General features: G+C 51.2%; 1 protein-coding gene across 1 annotated transcript in view; it reads left to right on the top strand.

Annotated features, from left to right (window-relative positions):
- Positions 1 to 13,747: 13,747 nt before the first annotated feature.
- The window catches only part of SRP68 (signal recognition particle 68), a 32,495-nt gene continuing 25,491 nt past the window's right edge, over positions 13,748 to 20,751 (top strand). The window contains exons 1-3 of the mRNA XM_060252149.1: positions 13,748 to 13,997; positions 19,209 to 19,275; positions 20,585 to 20,698. Of these exons, the coding sequence (XP_060108132.1) occupies positions 13,769 to 13,997; positions 19,209 to 19,275; positions 20,585 to 20,698 (410 nt within the window). The 5' untranslated portion in view covers positions 13,748 to 13,768. The remainder of the gene's footprint in view (positions 13,998 to 19,208; positions 19,276 to 20,584; positions 20,699 to 20,751) is intronic.

Here is a 20,751-nt window from a genome sequence, read left to right as displayed (position 1 = left end):
TCCTGACCTTTCCATGATACATTTTGGCCTTTTTCACCATGGGGGAGTTGCACTACCTGCATTCCAGCAAGAACACTACCAGGCAAGAACACCTTGCCCCAAATCTTCTTTCTTCTTCCCCTGTGTGGCTTGTCTTGTAGGTTACAATCCTGAATCCTATTTTCATTTGTATGCCAGTAGCACAAGGTCTGTGCTTGTAGTTGTACTGAATGTGAACCATGCTGGGAAAGAATTTTAGTCTGAAAGCCATCTCCTCCCCCAGACTATGGCCCCAGGCTGAATTGGATGCACAAAGGGTTGCCAACCTCCAGGTGGGTCATGGAGATCTCCCAGAATTAGAGATTATCTGGGACAGTCTTCTGGAGAAAATGACTGCTTTGCAAAATGGCATGATAATTCATTGAGGTAGGGTTCCCAAGTCCAACCCCAGAAATATCTGGGGACTTTGGGGGTGGAGCCAAGAGACTTTGGGGGTGGAGCCAGGAGACACTGGGGTGGAGCTAGGGGGGAGGGGGGAAAACGACGAGCCGCCCAGTCTCGGAGCGGGCGAGGCCGCTGCCGCCTCTTCTCCGCTTGCGGTGGCTGCTCCTCTGAGATGGGCAGACGCCTGCAATAGAGAGGCGCTTCAGATGATTGGACTGTGCTTGTTGACATCATAGAGTCACTCCTTTATGTTTATGCCTATGTGATTATACAGTAATGTATTACTATTTATTAAATACTTTGAAATTTTTATGTCGTCTTTTGCAAATATATCACAGTTTTATGTTATTACTAATTATTTTCTACCTACCTGGAGGGTTGACAATCCTAGTTAAAATCTTTTTTTCCATGAGCACCACAATTGCGATCCAAATCAGGTAGCACCACGAGTGGAAACTGAGGGGAACCAATAACTCACATCTTTCCGTTCCACAAGATACAGGGCGGGGACCCAAGACCCAGCCTGTGCACTTCAGTGTAAAGAGGCCTGAGAACTGCACTGTGACCAGGCCATGTAAGGACACTGCTCTGTCTAGGCCCTATCAGTGAAGAAAGTGACCCTTCCCAACAGCTGAAGGGAAGGGACAGATTAAAGGACCAGTAGCTTGCACGTGGTAGATACAGGGAAGTGGGCAGGCTCTGCTGAAAGCTGACTGAAGCACCTTGGGGTGCATGATTTCTCTTCTTCCCCCCTTTCCCATATGAACATGATTGGATGTAGTGGATCTACTGTCCTGAATTAGTGCTCCTGTCATTCAGGGATGGTCTGTCCACTAGGTAGCCCTAGGAGATTGCCTAGATGCCAGCACAGGGGAGGGGTGCCAACCACCCCAGCTGCCCCTTCTTCCCCCTGACTGCCCCCCCTGGCCACCCGCCCTCAGTATGGACAAGGAGGATGGGCTGGGACTTCTGGCTTCCTCGTGTCCAACAAGGAGGGGGTGAGGAAAGTGGGTTCCCCATGAACCACCTTGCCTGACCGACAGGAGACAGGCTCTTGGGTCCCTGCAGGCAATGGAGGAGGAGAGCAGCTCCAGTCTTCTAAGAAGAAGAAGATTATTGGATTTATATCCCGCCCTCCACTCCGAAGAGTCTCAGAGCGGCTCACAATCTCCTTTATCTTCATCCCCCACAACAGACACCCTGTGAGGTAGATGAAGATATTGGATTTATATCCCGCCCTCCACTCCAAAGAGTCTCAGAGCGGCTCACAATCTCCTTTCCCTTCCTCCCCCACAACAGACACCCTGTGAGGTAGATGAAGATATTGGATTTATATCCCGCCCTCCACTCCGAAGAGTCTCAGAGCGGCTCACAATCTCCTTTCCCTTCCTCCCCCACAACAGACACCCTGTGAGGTAGATGAAGATATTGGATTTATATCCCGCCCTCCACTCCAAAGAGTCTCAGAGCGGCTCACAATCTCCTTTCCCTTCCTCCCCCACAACAGACACCCTGTGAGGTAGATGAAGATATTGGATTTATATCCCGCCCTCCACTCCGAAGAGTCTCAGAGCGGCTCACAATCTCCTTTCTCTTCCTCCCCCACAACAGACACCCTGTGAGGTAGATGAAGATATTGGATTTATATCCCGCCCTCCACTCCAAAGAGTCTCAGAGCGGCTCACAATCTCCTTTCCCTTCCTCCCCCACAACAGACACCCTGTGAGGTAGATGAAGATATTGGATTTATATCCCGCCCTCCACTCCGAAGAGTCTCAGAGCGGCTCACAATCTCCTTTCCCTTCCTCCCCCACAACAGACACCCTGTGAGGTAGATGAAGATATTGGATTTATATCCCGCCCTCCACTCCAAAGAGTCTCAGAGCGGCTCACAATCTCCTTTCTCTTCCTCCCCCACAACAGACACCCTGTGAGGTAGATGAAGATATTGGATTTATATCCCGCCCTCCACTCCAAAGAGTCTTAGAGCGGCTCACAATCTCCTTTACCTTCCTCCCCCACAACAGACACCCTGTGAGGTAGATGAAGATATTGGATTTATATCCCGCCCTCCACTCCGAAGAGTCTCAGAGCGGCTCACAATCTCCTTTCCCTTCCTCCCCCACAACAGACACCCTGTGAGGTAGATGAAGATATTGGATTTATATCCCGCCCTCCACTCCAAAGAGTCTCAGAGTGGCTCACAATCTCCTTTCCCTTCCTCCCCCACAACAGACACCCTGTGAGGTGGGTGGGGCTGGAGAGGGCTCTCACAGCAGCTGCCCTTTCAAGGACAACCTCTGCCAGAGCTATGGCGGACCCAAGGCCATGCCAGCAGGTTCAAGTGGAGGAATGGGGAATCAAACCCGGTTCTCCCAGATAAGAGTCCGCACACTTAACCACTACACCAAACTGACTCTCCACACCAAACTGACTTTCTAACCTCCCTGCAGTCTGGAGGAGGGCAGAGGGTAAGGAGGGTGGGTGCTTCCTCCTCAAAATGCTTTAGCTGGCCCTGTGTGCTTCCACGTGCACTTCTTGCCATGCATTTGTAAATAAAGCAAATATGACAAAAATCGCTATCCGTATCTGGTGTTCTGTCCTCCAAAAAAAAACCAACCAGGCAACTGGTGCCCTTGCAACTTCTCACTACTTACAATAATGGGGAGTGTATAATAAACAGCTATCTTGTCTGCCCTTCCACACAGGCAGACATATCACAGCTCCTCATGGCAACTCAGGGACAAATTCTGTTGGGAGAAAACAGCATGGAAGGCAGGGAGGGGAGGAAGGATTAAAGAAAACACTGGGATATATAGAAATTCTGCCCTCGTCATACTTGCTTCTGACAAGCAAATATATCTCAAAATCTAAGAAGAACAGAAACCCAAAAGGGAACAGATGGGAAGAGATCCTTTTATTCCTTAGTCACCCCGCAGTATAGAAGAGAGGGGTTCATAACTATCTCCTGTGCATTACATCACTCTTGAATTCTGTGTTCATTTTCTCATTAGATCTTACAAAAAATGGAAGGGGGTGGGGGGTAGCAAAGGCCCTTGTGAATTTAAGTGAGCTGCAGCAAAATAAGAGCAGTGATACGACAGCAGAGAGCTACAGCCAAATCTTACTAATTGTTCATTAATATTAAATTCACTTCTCCGGGTAGGAGAAAGGAGTATATGTGTATGGGGCCGTGTCCATCATTTGAAATGTAATGCAGCAGAGCCCTCCAAATAAGAAATAAATTAACAAAAGCAGCAATTTTGCGTGAGATGTGTTTTAACAGCCATAGTGAAATGTCTCCTGTCAGTTTTCAGATTAAGAGTAATGTTTGGAGAAGAAATCTAATTTACTACTGGCAAATTGATGAACTTAAAAGCTTTTTTAAAAAAAAAAATGTTATGCTTTTAAAAAATGTTATGGTCTTGGGGAAATGCATGGTTTTGTAGGTTAATATGTATTTCAGTCCATTTCCATGTACTTGATTTGCTGCCCTTTGGGAGCAGAAGAGTGGGATAATGCATTTGCTACATTTCCTCTTAGGGAGAGCTGGGTTCTGAAAATACCCACCATAGAGCACACATAGCCTAATTCTGCTGCCCTCATGGTCCTTTTGCAGTGAAGTGGCACTGCCCAATGGGAGAGATTAGGGTTGCCAAGTCCAATTTAAGAAATATCTGGGGACCTTGGGCGTGGAGCGAGGAGACTTTGGGGGTGGAGCCTGGAGACATTGGGGGTGGAGCCAGAAACAAGGGTGTGACAAGCAGAATTGAACTCCAAGGGAGTTCTGGCCATCCCATTGAGGGTAAAGAGAGTTTTAGGTATTTAGCTGTGTTGGTCAGTCTGCAGTAGAAAAGCAAGATTTGAATCCAGAAAGACCTTAAAGACCAGCAAGATTTCCAGAGTGTAAATCAAAGCTCCCTTCGTCAGATACCTTTGCCAGATACGATGAATGCTGCACCAGACTACAATCTTCCCTAAGAAGAATCTTCCCTGCGCGTTGCAAAAGAACTGGCAGAGAAAAATGAGGGGGCGTCAACAAAATCGCGGCTGCACAGCCGCGTGCGACTAGATTGGGAGGGCTGTGGGTTAATTCCAATCAGTCACCGGGTCGTCGGTTGAGCGGACAGCTGCTCTCGCATGCGTGCTCGTCCTGTTCTGACTGTGGCTCACTTTTCCCCCTGCCTCTTCTCTCATTTTACTTCAGAGGCCGAGCGGAGCGGAGTGGGCGACGCTGCTGCGCTGCCACCTCTTCTCCGCTTCACCGTAGCTGCTCCTCCAAGATGGGCTCAGCCTCAGAAGGACCCGAACTTGCGGCTCGCCATGCTCCTTGGCGCCATTTCCCCCCCTCCCCCCGCTTCCAGATTTTTGGAGAGTGGGGGAAGAGGCTGCAAATTCAGAGGTCTCCCGGCAGGGCGGGAGGGTTGGGAAGCCTAGGAGAGATTCAGGCAGGATAGTAGAGTAGTCTGGGAGCACCTAGGGTTGCCAGCCTCCAGGTGGCATCTGGAGTTCTCCCACTATTACAAAACTGATCTCCAGATGCTCAAGATCAGTTTCCCCGGGAGAACTGTTGCTTTGTAGGGTGGACTCTATGCATTATAGCCTGTTGAGGCCCCTCCCCTCACCAAACCCCATCCTGCCTTCCCCAGATCTCTGGGTATTTTCTAACCCAGAGCTGGCAACCCTAGAGCAGTCAGATGCAGAGACAACCTCCTGACACTGATAACCTTTTATGCTGGTGGTAGGGTGGCCAGACCGTCCCGGTCTCCCGGGACATTCCCGGATCTGGCCACCCAATCCCGGATCCCGGGCTGCCTATACCGGGACCATTAAAGGTCCCGGTTTAGGCAGCCCAGGAGCCGGTGGGCCGCGGGCGCGGGCGGGGAAGGCGGGGAGTGAGGGAGGGAGCGTCCCTGCGCCTGCGCAGGGCCCCTGCGCACGCGCAGGGACGCTCCCACCCTCACTCCCCGCCTTCCCCGCCCGCGCGCGGGGGCCCGGCGGCAGTGGTGGAGGCCTCTCCGTGGCCTCCGCTGGTCGCTGGAAGCCCTCCAGAGACTCTGGAGGGCCTCCAGCGACCAGCGGAGGCCGCGGAGAGGCCGCGGGGCACCCGGCGCTGGTCCCGGAAGGCCTTCCAGAGCCTCTGGAAGGCCTTCGGGGACCAGTGCCGGCCAGCGAAGGCTTCCCCGCGGCCTCCGCTGGTCCCTGGAGGCCCTCCAGAGTCTCTGGAGGGCCTCCAGGGACCAGCGGAGGCCGCGGGGAAGCCGCGGGGCACCCGGCGCTGGTCCCGGAAGGCCTTCCAGAGCCTCTGGAAGGCCTTCGGGGACCAGCGCCGGCCAGCGAAGGCTTCCCCGCGGCCTCCGCTGGTCCCTGGAGGCCCTCCAGAGTCTCTGGAGGGCCTCCAGGGACCAGCGGAGGCCGCGGGGAGGCCGCGGGGCACCCGGCGCTGGTCCCGGAAGGCCTTCCAGAGCCTCTGGAAGGCCTTCCGGGACCAGCGCCGGCCAGCGAAGGCTTCCCCGCGGCCTCCGCTGGTCCCTGGAGGCCCTCCAGAGTCTCTGGAGGGCCTCCAGGGACCAGCGGAGGCCGCGGGGAGGCCGCGGGGCACCCGGCGCTGGTCCCGGAAGGCCTTCCAGAGGCTCTGGAAGGCCTTCGGGGACCAGCGCCGGCCAGCGAAGGCTTCCCCGCGGCCTCCGCTGGTCCCTGGAGGCCCTCCAGAGTCTCTGGAGGGCCTCCAGGGACCAGCGGAGGCCGCGGGGGAGGCCGCGGGGCACCCGGCGCTGGTCCCGGAAGGCCTTCCAGAGGCTCTAGAAGGCCTTCCGGGACCAGCGCCGGCCAGCGAAGGCTTCCCCGCGGCCTCCGCTGGTCCCTGGAGGCCCTCCAGAGTCTCTGGAGGGCCTCCAGGGACCAGCGGAGGCCGCGGGGAAGCCGCGGGGCACCCGGCGCTGGTCCCGGAAGGCCTTCCAGAGCCTCTGGAAGGCCTTCGGGGACCAGCGCCGGCCAGCGAAGGCTTCCCCCGCGGCCTCCGCTGGTCCCTGGAGGCCCTCCAGAGTCTCTGGAGGGCCTCCAGGGACCAGCGGAGGCCGCGGGGAGGCCGCGGGGCACCCGGCGCTGGTCCCGGAAGGCCTTCCAGAGGCTCTGGAAGGCCTTCGGGGACCAGCGCCGGCCAGCGAAGGCTTCCCCGCGGCCTCCGCTGGTCCCTGGAGGCCCTCCAGAGTCTCTGGAGGGCCTCCAGGGACCAGCGGAGGCCGCGGGGAAGCCGCGGGGCACCCGGCGCTGGTCCCGGAAGGCCTTCCAGAGCCTCTGGAAGGCCTTCCGGGACCAGCGCCGGCCAGCGAAGGCTTCCCCGCGGCCTCCGCTGGTCCCTGGAGGCCCTCCAGAGTCTCTGGAGGGCCTCCAGGGACCAGCGGAGGCCGCGGGGAAGCCGCGGGGCACCCGGCGCTGGTCCCGGAAGGCCTTCCAGAGGCTCTGGAAGGCCTTCCGGGACCAGCGCCGGCCAGCGAAGGCTTCCCCGCGGCCTCCGCTGGTCCCTGGAGGCCCTCCAGAGTCTCTGGAGGGCCTCCAGGGACCAGCGGAGGCCGCGGGGAAGCCGCGGGGCACCCGGCGCTGGTCCCGGAAGGCCTTCCAGAGCCTCTGGAAGGCCTTCGGGGACCAGCGCCGGCCAGCGAAGGCTTCCCCGCGGCCTCCGCTGGTCCCTGGAGGCCCTCCAGAGTCTCTGGAGGGCCTCCAGGGACCAGCGGAGGCCGCGGGGAAGCCGCGGAGCAGCCGGCGCTGGTCCCTGGAGGCCTCCAGAGGCCAGCGCCGGTATCGGAGAGGCCCGGCGCTGGTCCCTGGAGGCCTCCAGAGGCCAGCCCCGGCAGCTCCCTCCCTCCCTCGCCGCGAGTCCGCCGCCGGAGGACTCCCCCGCCGCCGCCGCCGCTGGATCCGCCGCCCTGGATTAAGGTAAGGGGGCCGAAAGCGGGGGGGGGCGGGGGGCGGCCTTCCTTTCTTCCCTCCCTCCTCCCTTCCTTCCTTCCTTTCTTCCTTCCTTCCTTCCTTCCTTCCCTCACTCCCTTCCCTTCCTTCCTTCCTTCCCTCCCTCCCTCCTCCCTTTCTTCCTTTCTTCCTTCCTTCCTTCCCTCACTCCCTTCCCTTCCTTCCTTCCCTCCCTCCTCCCTCCCTTCCTTTCTTCCTTCCTTCCCTCCCTCCCTTGCCTTCCTTCCTTCCCTCCCTCCTCCCTTCCTTTCTTCCTTCCTTCCTTCCCTCCCTCCCCCTTCCTTCCTTCCTTCCTTCCCTCCCTCCCTCCCCCTTCCTTCCTTCCTTCCCTCCCTCCCTCCCCCTTCCTTCCCTCCTTCCTTCCTTCCTTCCTTCCTTCCTTCCTTCCTTCCTTCCTTCCTTCCTTCCTTCCTTCCTTCCTTCCTTCCTTCCTTCCTTCCTTCCTTCCCTCCCTCCCTTCCTTCCTTCCTTCCTCCCTCCCTTCCCTCCCTCCCTTCCTTCCTTCCTTCCTTCCCTCCCTCCCTTCTTCCTTTCTTCCCTTCTTCCCTTCCTCCCTTTCTCCCTTCCTTCCTTCCTTCCCTCCCTCCCTCCTTATGTTGTTATGTGATGCAGAGTGTTGGACTGGATGGGCCACTGGCCTGATCCAACAGGGCTTCTCTTATGTTCTTATGTGACGCAGAGTGTTGGACTGGATGGGCCACTGGCCTGATCCAACAGGGCTTCTCTTATGTTCTTATGTGATGCAGAGTGTTGGACTGGATGGGCCACTGGCCTGATCCAACAGGGCTTCTCTTATGTTCTTATGTGACGCAGAGTGTTGGACTGGATGGGCCACTGGCCTGATCCAACAGGGCTTCTCTTATGTTCTTATGTGACGCAGAGTGTTGGACTGGATGGGCCACTGGCCTGATCCAACAGGGCTTCTCTTATGTTGTTATGTGACGCAGAGTGTTGGACTGGATGGGCCACTGGCCTGATCCAACAGGGCTTCTCTTATGTTGTTATGTGATGCAGAGTGTTGGACTGGATGGGCCACTGGCCTGATCCAACAGGGCTTCTCTTATGTTGTTATGTGATGCAGAGTGTTGGACTGGATGGGCCACTGGCCTGATCCAACAGGGCTTCTCTTATGTTATTATGTGACGCAGAGTGTTGGACTGGAGGGGCCACTGGCCTGATCCAACAGGGCTTCTCTTATGTGACAATACTGACTTTGGTGGACCCAAGCACTGATTCAGTGTAAGGGAGCTTTGCGTTTGTGTCTTCTAGTGCAATTTTGTTCTCAGATCCTGTATTTACTTCATCAGTATATGGGATAAGGCACTTTCTCAACTGTGCTGCATAATGCAGCCTATTTATTTTGTCCTGTTGGCTCTGTTGGCTCTATCTGCGCCACCTTCATCACTTTCGGGGTGTGGATCCCCCAGTGGAGTGGTCTCCCGACTCCCTCCGCCGGCTGTTTCTGATAGCCCTGCGCCCCCTCTTTCATTTGATATGTGTCCCGTGCGGGTGCCACCCTCCCGCCGGGAGATGCCGCAAAATGAGCCCCCTTGAGGCTTATGGCGGCAGGGCTCGGGGGAAGCGAGCTAGACTGCTGTTCTTTTGAGGGGTTATAGAGTGTTTCGAGCCCGTCCCTGTGGCATCGGTCCCATCATTGTGGGGCCCAGGGGGCCGGCGCAGCGGCACGCTGAAGCAGCCTGTCGGTCACTTCCAGGTTCCTGTCCTGCATCTTGACCGGTGTTATTAGTGACAGGCTGCTTCGGCGTGCCGCTGCGCCGGCCCCCTTGGTCCTAACTTCCCTCCTGGGCAACTAAGAACTCCCCTCAGGGGCTTCCTAGGGATCTTTGGGGCTCCCCTGGAGAGTTGGCAACCAGCCATCACGCCACCTATCTCCACCCTAGAGATTTCCTGACCCTCTCCGAGCATCTCCAAGCGGCTGGGGAACTATGTGGTACAGAGAAAATCAATCTCTTAACATTCAAAAGATTCATTTAAAGATTGTAACTATATACAGGCAACGTATAAGTGAACGGGAGAATTAAATCAAGGTTGGCAAAAGTGCTCCATCTCCCTCCCTGTTTAAATTCATGCCCTAACTAGATGGTTTAAGCTGGACAACAATTTCCAACTTGGCCATGGATACTGGCCTAGAAACAGAGCTGTGCCTCCTACAAGCACCAATCACTCCTTTGAACTTCCCTGCCCTGCCCAAAAACACTAATATAAACGGCAGTTCCCACCCAGGAACTGGCCCACTCTCCTGCAGCATTCTGGGACAGTCCTCTCAAAGACTTCCTGTCCTCTCTAGGGAGCTATTCTGCAATTGGCCAGAAATTTGAAGCCTCTGGATTGGCCAGACTTGATATAAATGCCAGCCTAGGTGAGACCTTTATCTCTCTCCTCACCAACAGAGCAGGACCTTCTAGGCAGAAGCTATGGGGCTCTCTGTGTACATGCAGAAACAGTAGGTCCTCCCAGAAGGCAGCAAAAAAAAAAAAAAAAGACAGCTCTATAGGGGCTTACAACAAGCGTTTCTTCTAAGCTTGAGTTAGTGTGAGCTAGTTCATAGTTTTTTAGCCTCTGGCTCACACATTTTTGTCTAAGCTCCCAACCTTAGCCAGAGCAAACTAATTTACGTAGGCACTCACAACTTTAATGCCAGTAGCTCACAAAGTAGCTACTGATAAGGCTTTTACAACTTTAATAGCAACAAGAGACAAAGAAATTCAGCAAGTTTGGTGTTCCCCAGTGTGGCAGAACATGCCTGCTCTGGCCTTAGGCTTCCCAATCCCCATGTCCCAGAGGGGGATCCCCCGGTTTTACAGGCTTCCCCCCTCCCCCAGCCAGTTGGCCAGCGGGGGAAGCCCCGCCCCCAGAGCCATCATGCACCTCCACGAACAATTCCCATAGGGAATTATGGGGAATTGATCCGCGGGTATTGGGGGCTCTGGTAGCCTTCCCAACCCTCCCGCTCTGGCGGGGGATGCCAGGATTTCCACCCTCTTCCCCCACTCCCCCAAAAAACGGAAGTGGGGGGAGGGGGAAACGGCGGGCACCCCATCCCAGAGCGGGCGACACTGCTGCGCTGCTGCCACCTCCTCCCTCCCCGCAGCTGCTCCTCCGAGATGGGCCCAGGCTGAGCCCATCTCGGAGGAGCAGCCAAACCAGAGAAGGGGAGGGTGGAGGCGGGCCAGGAGCATGGTGAGCCGCAAATCCGGGCCCTTCTAGGACCCGGACTCGTGGCTCGCCACGCTCCTGGCCCGCCTCCACCCCCCCATTCCAACCCAGAGGTGGAGCGCGCGACGCTGCCACGCCGCACCCCCCCCCCCCAGCAGCTGCTCCTCCGAGATGGGCCCAGCCTGAGCCCATCTCGGAGGAGCAGCCAAACTAGAGAAGGGGAGGGTGGAGGCAGGCCAGGAGCATGGTGAGCCGCAAATCCGGGCCCTAGGACCCGGACTCGCGGGTCACCACGCTCCTGGCCCGCCTCCACCCCCTCCCATTCCACCGCGGTGCCCCCCCCCCCCGGCACCTGCTCCTCCGAGATGGGCCCAGCCTGAGCCCATCTCGGAGGAGCAGCCACGGCAGTGCAGCAACGCTCCCCGGCGCCGTTTCCCCTCTCCCCCTACCTCCACCCCAGTGTCTCCTGGCTCCACCCCCAAAGTCTCCTGGCTCCACCCCCAAAGTCCCCAGATATTTTAAAAATGGGACTTGGCAACCCTAGGCTCGGGGGGGGGGCTGTTTTTTGAGATAGAGGCACCAAATTTTCAGTATAGCATCTAGTGCCTCTCCCCAAAATACCTCCCAAGTTTCAAAAAGATTGGACTAGGGGGTCTAATTCTATAAGCCCCAAAAGAAGGTGCCCCATCCTTCATTATTTCCTATGGAAGGAAGGCATTTAAAAAGGTGTGCAGTCCCTTTAAATGTGATGGCCAGAACTCCCTTGAAATTCAATTATGCTTGTCACACCCTTGCTCTTGGCTCCGCCCCAATGTCTCCACAGCGAAGCCCTGCTCATTGCCACCCTACCAGAAGACTTGGCATTTCTCCACACTCAGAATAGGGATTCAGCCATGAGGAGAAAGCTAAAGCTGTTAAAGCTAAATAAAGCTAAAGCCTGTCAGGAGAGTGCAAGAGGTATGGATGCCCTGACAGGAAAACAAGGTGGATTTTGAATGTGAAATTGGATCCAATCTTGGGTGTCATCTATTGGAACAGATTGGGTGTACCTTAAGATCTTTCTTTTAGTTCCAGCCTACATTTTCACGTCAATGGGATGATACCTAAACCATCAGCTCTTCATGTTTCTTATTTACTTCTAGAATTTCCGGCTCCTATCTGGCTGTCAGCTGGGGATAGATCTTGCACATGTTTTGTATGTGCAGTGCAATGACGTCACCTGGAAGTGACATCATCGTGCTGGGCATGTTGTGCGGGGGACACTCTAGCGTTTGGGTTAAAACTCTGTGGTGCCATTACATGCCTTGCCTGATGACATCATTTCCAGGTGACATCATCACACTTGGCATGTTGGGTGCCAACAGAGCCCTTTGAGGGTGGGGATCCCCCCGCTGGCCAGCTCTGTGCCAGCAGGTTGGGGGGGGGGGGCAAAACCAGTGGAAAACCCACCCCCAGTGGGAGTCTGAGAACCCTATCAGAAGATGTCTAGAGCTGTCTAAAAAGTGGAATTCTTCCCACCCCATTCTTCAGTGGTTTGGCAAAATATAAGAATTTTTGCTCAGAAAATTAGGCAGTAATTCAACCAACTATGGACAGAGCTAAACCAGAGGCCTTTCTGCATGCTTGGATCCATGCATGCTTCAACCAACTATGGACAGAGCTAAACCAGAGGCCTTTCTGCATGCTTGGATCCATACATTAAGTATGCCAAAGATCTTGGTAGATAAGCATCACAGCACAAAAATATCTGAGATATTTGTGATATTGTAGGGTTGCCAGGTCTGATTGTTGCACCGGCAGGGGACAGGGAGGGACATTCCAGGAGAGGGGAGGAGCGTTGCAATGTGCCTATGTAAACAGGGAGTGATGTAAGCATGTAGGGACATTGAGGGGCACTGGCACCAGGGGGTCCAATTCTATGAGCCCCAAAAGAGGGTGCTCCTATCCTTCACTATTTCCAATGGAGGGAAGGCATTTCAAAGGTGTGCAGTCCCTTTCAATGTGATGGCCAGAACTCCCTTTGGAGTTCAGTTATGCTTGTCACAGTTCAATGATGCTTTCTCCTGGCTCCACCCCCAAAGTCCCCTGGCTCCACCCCCAAAGTCCCCAAATATTTCTTGAATTGGACTTTCAAGCTTCCTGGGTGGCCTTTGGCCAGTCACACTCCCTCAGTCTAACCCACCTTCCAGGTAATGCATTGCTAAAATGCTTTACAGTTAAATAAAAATATAGCCATGGCGGCAAAGTGTTTAGACACTTTTCATCAAGAGAAGGCTAATTATTATAACACTATAGCTTTTTTGAGCAGGAACCTATAGGGAAGCAGTTCCGGCTGGCCTGGCATCAGAGGGTGTGGCCTAACATGCAAATAAGCTCCTGCTCGGCTTTTTCTACAAAAAAACAAAAAGCCCTGACGCCACATCTAAAAAGGCTACTGCTGCAAACGTTCATTAACTCAGAAGTAAACCGCATGGAGGCTAATTTAGGGTTGCCAATTCCCAGGTGGTGGCAGGGGATCCCCCAGTTTGGAGGCCCTTCCCCCCCCCCCCCGCTTCAGGGTCGTCAGAAAGCGGGGGGAGGGGAGGGAAATGTCTGCTGGGAACTCTATTATTCCCTATGGAGATTTATTCCCATAGAAAATAACGGAGAATTGATCCGCAGGTATCTGGGGCTCTGGGGGGGGGCTGTTTTTTTTGGGTAGAGGCACCAAATTTTCAGTATAGCATGTAGTGCCTCTTCCCAAAATACCCCCCAAGTTTCAGATAGATTGGACCAGGGGGTCCAATTCTATGAGCCCCAAAAGAAGGTGCCCCTATCCTTCATTATTTCCTATGGAAGGAAGGCATTGAAAAGATGTGCCGTCCCTTTAAATATGAGGGCCAGAACTCCCTTTGGAGTTCAATTATGCTTGTCACAGCCTTGATCTTGGCTCCACCCCGAATATCTCCTGGCTCCACCCCCAAAGTCTCCTGGCTCCACCCCCAAAGTCCCCAGATATTTCTTGAATTGGGCTTGGCAGCCCTAGGCTAATTCGATTGCAACAGCGCAGTTCCCACGCCCTCCTCTCTAGCAAGCCTGGCTGGTCTCAGAAACACGTCACTGCAGGGGGCGGGGAATAAACTGACTGACAGCTCCGCTCTTTCAAAAGTCCGGCGTCCGCCCCCGCCCGACCTCCTCTAGACCGTCATCCTCCGCGGCCATGTCTTCTGCGCGTGGCACTCCCAGCTCCGCCTCCGCCCCGCCCCATGATGCTTTGCGCCTCAAGCGGAAGAGGCGCAAAATGGCGGCGGAGCGGCAGGTGGCTGCTGGTGGCGGCGCCCGCGGAGGAGGTAGTTGCGGGGCCCCGGGCGCCGCGGCCGGCCCGGAGGAGAACAAGGAGAATGAGAAGCCGAAGGCGGATGGCCTCGGTGATAGCCTGGGCCTGGAGAGTATCCTCACGGAGTGATGGGGCGGGTCTGTCAATAGGGACGTGTCACTTTAGGTTCCACCAGGCTGCAGTTAAGCCCTCTTGTCTGCTTCGTCCAGTCTCGGGTATGAACAAGCCTTGAATGACTTCTCTCCCCACAAACCTCTCTGCAGTTATTCCTCTTCGGCTGTGGCTGGTGGGAGGAGGGCATCGGCCTCTTTCGAGGGGAATTTTTGGAGCGTTGGATTCAGGATGGCACACTTGGTGCGTGCAGACTCAAGCGCGCACATCTGAGAAATGTAGCATGATTTGGCTTTGCTGATGTAGCGTTAGTTTAATTTTTTTTTTCCCCAGCATGAAATTTTACAGGAAAGAAACCCATCACTCAGGTTTAGGGTCCAGCAGCGTATGGCATGTTTAAGAAAAGGCCCTTCCCAAGCCCATTGCTGGAAACAATGTTTTTGAGATCTGTTTTGTGAAATTAGCCCAAGGTAAGTTCACCTGGGAAAATCATGCAAGCATGTCTGTGCATGAAATAATTAGCACATTATGTGAAATACGTATGCAGTTCACAGGAAAATTGAGATCAGGGGATGAGTTTTTTGCTTGTAGATGTGATTATGGCTTTTTGGACCAGCACCTGTGGTCCTTAAATAGTGGATGTTTTGAGTGTGGGTCAGTGGACTTGACCTTCTGGAACATGTTTTGCGAAACACATAAATGAATAAAAAATTGATGCTTTGATATGAAAAATACATCCCTAGTGTGTGAATGGCTGTGGGTCTCTTGATGATCACTGTTTGGTGCCATTAGACTACTTGTTGCTTCAGAGTGACAAAAGGGGATTTGAGGGAGGATTTTGACAGTAAAGACAATATGGCACATGAGTTCTGAAAAGGCATTCCTGATGTATAGTGGTGGGTCCAGAGGGAGGTGTTTAAAGAGAAGAATACTTTGGTAAGCTGAGGAAGGAGTGCAGGATGGGATATGTTTAGGGTAGTAGCATAGACTGTACAGAGCTTAAAGGTATGGCCAGGTTGTGTACTGAGTACAGACTTTGATCCAATATAGTAGGGGTGGGGAACCTTTTTTCTGCCAAGGGCCATATGGATATTTATAACATCATTGGCGGGCCATAAAAAAATTATCAACTTAAAAAACAGTGCTCCACTGAGGGAGAATGATTCAGAACAGCAAAATTAATGCAAATAATTGTATTTCTATTTGAAGTCATGTGGGGAGAGCCTAATCTGGCACGCACACGGCCTGCCACGCTAGGCAAATGCATAGGTCCAGGGCTTTTTTGTAGAAAACCCAGCAGGAACTCAGTAGCATATTAGACCACATCCCCTAATATAAGCATATTAGGTCACACACTCATTAGCATATTAGGCCACACCCTCTGGGATAATCAAGTGCAAACTGAACTGTTACAGTAACTATTCCAGGCCCTACAGCGATTCTTGCCAGCCATCCAGGCCCCAGGGAGGCTGCTGTACAGTGCAGCTGGGCCCTGTGATCCCTGCCTGGCCCCGGGGAGACTGCTGCACAGCATGGCTGGGCTCCATGATCCTTGCTGGACAGCCAGGCCCCAGAAAGGCTGCTACATGGCTCGGTTCGGCCTAGCAATCCCCGAGGGCCACACCAAGTGACCTTGAGAGCCGTATATGGCCTCGGGATGGAGTTTCTCCACCCTTGCAATATAGGAATGGGAGAATGGATATCAAATTCTGAACTGTTACTGCTAAGTGTTCAATGTAGTGCTAGGGATATTAAATTTCTCTTGCCCTGGATGTGGCCAGAAGATTTAACATTAATATCCCATAAAATAAGGCATGGTAGTTCCCGAAAACTGCCATTAAATATTGCAAACCATTAACTGTAGAGATAGTAAACACTTTTTTGCAACTTTTGAATTTAGTGTTTGGTACTATGTAATTCAGTAGTGTGTATTAGAGATTTATTATGGGAAATTCTGTACTGTTAAAAAGGTAGTTAAAATGAAGAAATGAAAATACACAAGTAAGTAATTTTCACAAATTGGACAATCTCTATTGGAATCTATTCTATTTTTAATGTATAATATGGACTAACAAGCATGATAGTCTAAGTCGGGTTTGCTGTTAATTCCAAACTATTGAAGATGATTGAAAAACTCTCTTGTCTGATGAAGTGTGCTTAGAGAGCACATGAAAGCTTACGTTCTGAATAAGACTAAGTTGGTCTTAAAGGCGCAATCGACTCCTATTTTGTTCTACTTTCTTACCAAGCTGTTGATTGAGCAACAAAATGGCAAACGCCATTCAGCATAATTGTAAAGTAATGCACATTGGGGTAATGTGTAAGGGTATGCAAGTATCTGTCAAAAACTAGTGAATAACTAATGAATAATAATTAGTTTCCACAAGTACAGTGTGTGTGTGTGTGTACACACACACACACACACTCTGACTCAATGATTTGTGCTGGTATTGTAGACACTGGTATTAAATCTACAGCTTTTAAAAGCATTGTAAATGAGAATGAAATGCCTCTTTTTCTTCCAGAGGGTATTATCCTATTGTAAACATTTTACATTATTTCCTTTTTTTACCCGCGTAAAATAAGGTTTTTGTTTGCCACATGTTAACTATTTTGATTAATGCTTAATAAGTTACTTTTGATTTAACACATTTGTAGAGTTGAGTGTATCCAATTTAAAATTTACAGAACCTTCCAATCAGTTTTTGGGCTCTCTGAAGAGATTTTTTTAAAAAAACTACATTTGAATAGAGGATTTCAGTGAAGGTTTCCCACAGATGGATTTGGATGTGCTCAGTAAACAATATCTTAGCTGCAAACATTTCATAGTGTGCATATATGAGCATAAGAGGGATATGACTGGACCAGATCAGTGGTTTATTTCACACTGTTGCTGTGGGGGATCAACAGACAGGATGTAGAGGCCTAGACCTTCCCCATTGCTGCTTCCTAGTTCTGGTGTTCAGAGATTTACAGTCTCTGGATGTGGAAAATTCCCTTTAGATACCATGGCTAGCAACTATTGATGAGCCTTTTAAAGTTGTCTATGATGTCGCCTTCACTGCATCCAGTGGCAGTGAATTTCAGAATGGAATAACTCATTGAGTGCAGAGGTATTTCTTTTTTTGTCTCGAGTTTGTTGCTCATCATCTTTACTGGGTGACTCAGAGCTTGTGGGAGGAAACGTTCTTTCTATACAGTTTTTGCACTTTGGGTCTAATTTATCATGCTCTCCAGTCATCTTTTCTCTAAACTGAAAGTCGCAGCCTCTTGGGCCTTTCTTCATCAATGTTGTATCAGTAATTTCTAGCAGACATGCTTCAGAGCATATTAGTATTTTTCAAATTTCTTCCTTCAGGGAATCCTTACCGCATGAACTCATTTGCCATGTAATGCTTATACAATTTGTAAGATTCTGGATCGTGACTTAGACCATGCCTTTACAAATTTCTTCGGCTCTAGGAGCCAGCCAAAAATATTAGGAGCCAGGCTCATTTTTCAGTCTTCATTAGTACGTTAATCGCCATATTTTCTGATGATTGCTGCCACAAAACCTAACCCTAACCTCTTCAGAGGTCCTCATTAGTTTTATTAAAGCTATGACAGAAATGCTATATATAAATAAATACAGGGATGGCCCTGGTTGTCATCGCTACAACAAAAAGCTAACCCCTCGCCCTAGCCTTTCTCCCCTTTTCCTGACAATTCCATTATCGGAGCCAGTATCAAAAGCAGCTAATTAAGAAAATAATTCACCACCTCTGAATGGGGTGATGTTTGCAGTGCCAGAGCTTCATGTAGATGTTTTTGGGTATTTTTGCTATGCAACAGAAAATACTCTGATGTGAATGATAAATGAACTTTGTACTTCTCGTTGCAAGACGCTACAATAAAATCATTGCTGAGCGCTACAGTGGTGTTTCATGACGGCCTGCCATTTGGGATTTGCCAAGGCTTGGTTTAAACCAGAGCCGTCAAACTCATTTGTTATGAGGGACGGATCTGACATAAATGAGACCTTGTCAGGCCGGGCCATTTGTGTCATAAAATGTAATGCCAGGTAGCAGAGTTATAAATTTTATAAAGGACATATACAAACACAATTGAAGATTTAGAAAAACCCAAAACTTAAAATAAAACATGCTTAAGATAGTCGCACTCATTGGTCTTAAAGGTGCTTTCTTTGGATCTCTCCCATGGAATCCAGGGAACTGGGCAAAAGAAGCTCTGGCTCTTTCTTTCCTTCCCCAGGAGACCAGGAGGGGGCGGAGCCTCAGCCAATAGAAGGAAGAGGGGCTTGGCTCGGTAGCTTTGCTGAGTGATTGAGAAAGCCTGGCGAAGTAAGCTCTCTGTTTTCTCCTTCCTCCTCCAGGGAGGAGCCTCAGCCAATGGGGAGAATAGAGGTTTTGCTCTGTAGTTCTTGTGCAATTGAGCAAGCTTGGCAAAACAAGCTGTTGTGCAGAAGGAAGAAAGAGAGAGAGAAGGAAACAGATGAAAGCCAGTTGTTCAGGGGCCTGATAAGAGCCCTTCAGGGGCCTGATTCGGCTCCCGGAACATATGTTTGATATGTTTAAACTGGTTTAAACTGTATATTTAGAGCACATTGGGCAGTTGTTCAAGCCTGTTAGCCCTAATCATTGTGAACTGACCAAGAACACAACCAGTATTTTTTGGGGGGTTGCACACTGGAAGGGAAGATCAAGTGGCACTTAAGGAAGTTGGTCCACCGTTATTGCGCATCCTGTTGAGAAAATTTTATTCCAGGGTACCTTTGGGTGATTCCCCAGGGCACAGTTTGAAAATAACCATTTTAAAGAAATAAGTAAAATTAGTGTACACGGTTGTATTGGTTTACCACACATTTCTGTTTAAATATTCAGAGTAAAGAGATAAATAGCCATAGTTTAAAAAATTACCTCAAGTTTTATTTGTTTCTGTTCATCCAAAGCTTGTTCTTTTTTTTTTTTATCCCAAGGCCAAACATGCTACAAACACTTGTCAGACTTTAAAGGTGTGAATTGGTCTGAGTAAAGGGGAAATGCCTGTCACCTAACCAGCTTTTGCTTAGCCACTTACAGGTGGCTTTGGTAAACTCCTTTTTCTCAGCATGACAAGTTCATTGATGTATTGAGCAAATCCATGCACGTATCTTTAACATATTTATAACTTTTCTTGAATGAAATGTATCAAGTTTCCCTAACCAGTTATTCAGTACTTCAGATTGTTAAAGAATCACAGCAGCAGCATGGGTTGCGGCATGGTGATTTTCAACGATACAGGTTAGTATGCTGTGGTCAGTGTATACAAGCTAATTGCTAGACTGTAACGGTTGCCAATTCTTTAAGCAGTTGTGCAGGAAACGTCTGCATCTGTGATGGCTGTTACATTCAAGTATAAGGAAGTTGTGTAATTTTTTTTTTTGTGGGAGAGTGTTTGCCTCATTGTCTTTGAGCACATCTCAACCAGTTTGGTGTAGTGGTTAAGTGTGTGGACTCTTATCTGGGAGAACCGGGTTTGATTCCCCACTCCTCCACTTGCACCTGCTGGAATGGCCTTGGGTCAGCCATAGCTCTGGCAGAGGTTGTCCTTGAAAGGGCAGCTGCTGTGAGAGCCCTCTCCAGCCCCACCCACCTCACAGGGTGTCTGTTGTGGGGGAGGAAGGTAAAGGAGATTGTAGGCCGCTCTGAGGCTCTGTCCTTGAAAGGGCAGCTGCTGTGAGAGCCCTCTCCAGCCCCACCCACCTCACAGGGTGTCTGCTGTGGGGGAGGAATGGAAAGGAGATTGTGAGCCACTCTGAGACTTTTCGGAGTGGAGGGCGGGATATAAATCCAATTTCTTCATCTACCTCACAGGGTGTCTGTTGTGGGGGAGGAAGGGAAAGGAGATTGTGAGCCACTCTGAGACTCTTCGGAGTGGAGGGCGGGATATAAATCCAATATCTTCATCTACCTCACAGGGTGTCTGTTGTGGGGGAGGAAGGGAAAGGAGATTGTGAGCCATTCTGAGACTCTTCGGAGTGGAGGGCGGGATATAAATCCAATTTCTTCATCTACCTCACAGGGTGTCTGTTGTGGGGGAGGAAGGGAAAGGAGATTGTGAGCCACTCTGAGACTCTTCGGAGTGGAGGGCGGGATATAAATCCAATATCTTCATCTACCTCACAGGGTGTCTGTTGTGGGGGAGGAAGGGAAAGGAGATTGTGAGCCATTCTGAGACTCTTTGGAGTGGAGGGCGGGATATAAATCCAATATCATCATCATCATCATCATCTTCTTCTTCTTCTTCTTCTTCTTCTTCTTCTTCTTCTTCCTTCTTAATGGAATTTTCAGATTCTTAAATTGCTTTATGGTGGTGGTGAAAAGTGTGGTCAAGTCATAGCTGACTTATGGTGACCACGTGGGATTTTCAAGTCAAGTGATGCTCAGAGGTGGTTTGCCACTACCTTGCCTCTGTGTTACAACCCACGTTATTTTACAAACTGTAGATGTATTATGCCCGGAACTAAACCTTTTTTGTTCAGGTCTGACATTGAAAGAATTTGTATTCTTTGTACGAGCTGCTACTCTTTATGATTTTTGTTTTCACCAGGGGTTACTGCTCCCGCAGGCTGAGACGGCTCAGAAAAACTCTTAACTTCAAGATGGGAAATAGGCACAAGTTTACAGGGAAGAAAGTAACGGAAGAGCTTTTATCTGATAACAGGTATAGGGAACGCTAATAGCTGTGCTGTGTATGATGTGTACAACCAGTGAGAC

Source organism: Heteronotia binoei, chromosome 13, assembly GCF_032191835.1.
Source record: "Heteronotia binoei isolate CCM8104 ecotype False Entrance Well chromosome 13, APGP_CSIRO_Hbin_v1, whole genome shotgun sequence".
Taxonomy (NCBI): Eukaryota; Metazoa; Chordata; class Lepidosauria; order Squamata; family Gekkonidae; genus Heteronotia; species Heteronotia binoei.
The sequence above is the reverse complement of the archived record's forward strand: the minus strand, read 5'-3'. Positions and strand labels throughout refer to the sequence as shown.